Raw genomic sequence first — 1599 nt, 5'->3', positions numbered from 1 at the left:
ACATTGTTTAGATCTGGAAATCCCCTACTCCCCCCCTTCTCCTTTCTCCCCTGAGGGCCTATAAAAACTGGGACCTCTTTCCCCTCGAGGTCGACTCCTCTACCCCTGCGTGGGATATGAGTCATCCCCAGAGCTCTGGCTTTCCCTGAATAAAGCCTCATGTGGTTTGCATCAAACTTGGTCTATCGTGAGTTCTTGGGTGTCCGCTATTGTCCTGAGGCCTGAGCAAGGGGCTCCTCTCGGAGTCTTTCATTTCCTGTGTCAAATGTTTAGATTTCTAGCCAGGCGGTAGTGGCGCACACCTTTAATCCCAGCACTCAGAAGGCAGAGGCAGGCGGATTTCTGAGTTCGAGGCTAGCCTGGTCTACAGAGTGAGTTCCAGGACAGCCAGAGAAATTCTGTCTCGAAAAACCAAAAAAATAAAAAAGTTTAGATTTCTAAACTTACAGATTATAAAATGGTAACTATAATAAAATCTTACAAAACACAACTTAGACACATGCTTGCTATCTGGAAACTGCTGCTCAAATGTCCCTCAGAGAAGGTGTGGTGACCTGGACTTTCTGCTCCTTTTCCCTGATTACGGCTGTGCCTCCTGGAAATGGGAAGACAGGTTCTGAACACGCTTACCTCACCAAACGGTGTGTAGAACTGCACGATGTTGATATCCTTGTCCTGAGTGACTACTTTCTGGGAGCCGGCCACAGCTAACACACTGCCGATGTGGTTCCACTGGATGCCAACCACATACATGCCCGTGTCGATCAAAACCGGGTCTGGCGGGGGTGGGGGGTGGGGGCGGGGAAGATCGCGAATGTGGCAGCTGGATCATAACTTAGCCTAGAAAACTGAAAGTCTTAAGAATAATTTTCAAAATATTTTTAAACTTCTCCAACTTAGAAAACAAAGATTACTTACTTTGGTCATTCTCATGCCGCATTATTTGGCATCTCCCATTGTCAAAACAAATTGCCAGGCAAGGGCAATCGGGCTCCACATAGCCTTCAGTGCCATGGTACCAGTGAATCCCAGCAATACTGATCGCTCCAGTGACGTTCACCAAGCAATTCAGTTTCATTTTCATCTAGGTAGAAGTGGTTAGCTGAGACTTAGTAAGTGCATTCTAAAATGGCAATTTAATTTGCACAAGTATTGAAGGACGATCAGTAAGGATGGACTTGTAGTCTCCCTAGAGACTCAAGCTTCAGGACTTGCTGGTTCACCGAACCTGGATAAATTACTTCTCTGACTTTCCATCTTTCCCCATGTATAAAATAAGGACAGAAACAGAGAGATACGTCTGGTGTGTGCTTGTTATCCCAGAACTCCAGACACTGAGGCAAGAAGATCTCAAGGATGAGGCAAGCCTGGGCTACATAGCAACTACAAGGTCAGACTCAACAACATAGGGAGATCTAATCTCAAAATATAATTAAAAAAAAAAACAAAAAAACCCTACAGTCACACTCAGAGTTTTTAATGAGATACAGATGACAGTAGAAGTTCATGCATTCAAGGCCAGCCTGGGCCGTGGAGTGAGATCATGTCTCAAAAGAAAGGAAGGAAGGAAGGAAGGAAGGAAGGAAGGAAGGAAGGAAG

The 1599-nt window shown here is 45.4% G+C and overlaps 1 protein-coding gene across 2 annotated transcripts in view; it reads right to left on the bottom strand.

Moving 5' to 3' along the window:
* The window catches only part of Wdr35 (WD repeat domain 35), a 55058-nt gene that overhangs the window by 42327 nt on the left and 11132 nt on the right, over window positions 1–1599 (bottom strand). For both annotated transcript variants that reach the window (XM_021178884.2, XM_021178885.1), the window contains exons 7-8: window positions 919–1084; window positions 631–776 (exon numbers count right to left, since the gene is read on the bottom strand). In XM_021178884.2, coding sequence (XP_021034543.1) covers window positions 631–776; window positions 919–1084 — 312 coding nt within the window. The remainder of the gene's footprint in view (window positions 1–630; window positions 777–918; window positions 1085–1599) is intronic.

Source organism: Mus caroli, chromosome 12, assembly GCF_900094665.2.
Source record: "Mus caroli chromosome 12, CAROLI_EIJ_v1.1, whole genome shotgun sequence".
NCBI lineage: Eukaryota > Metazoa > Chordata > Mammalia > Rodentia > Muridae > Mus > Mus caroli.
The sequence above is the reverse complement of the archived record's forward strand: the minus strand, read 5'-3'. Positions and strand labels throughout refer to the sequence as shown.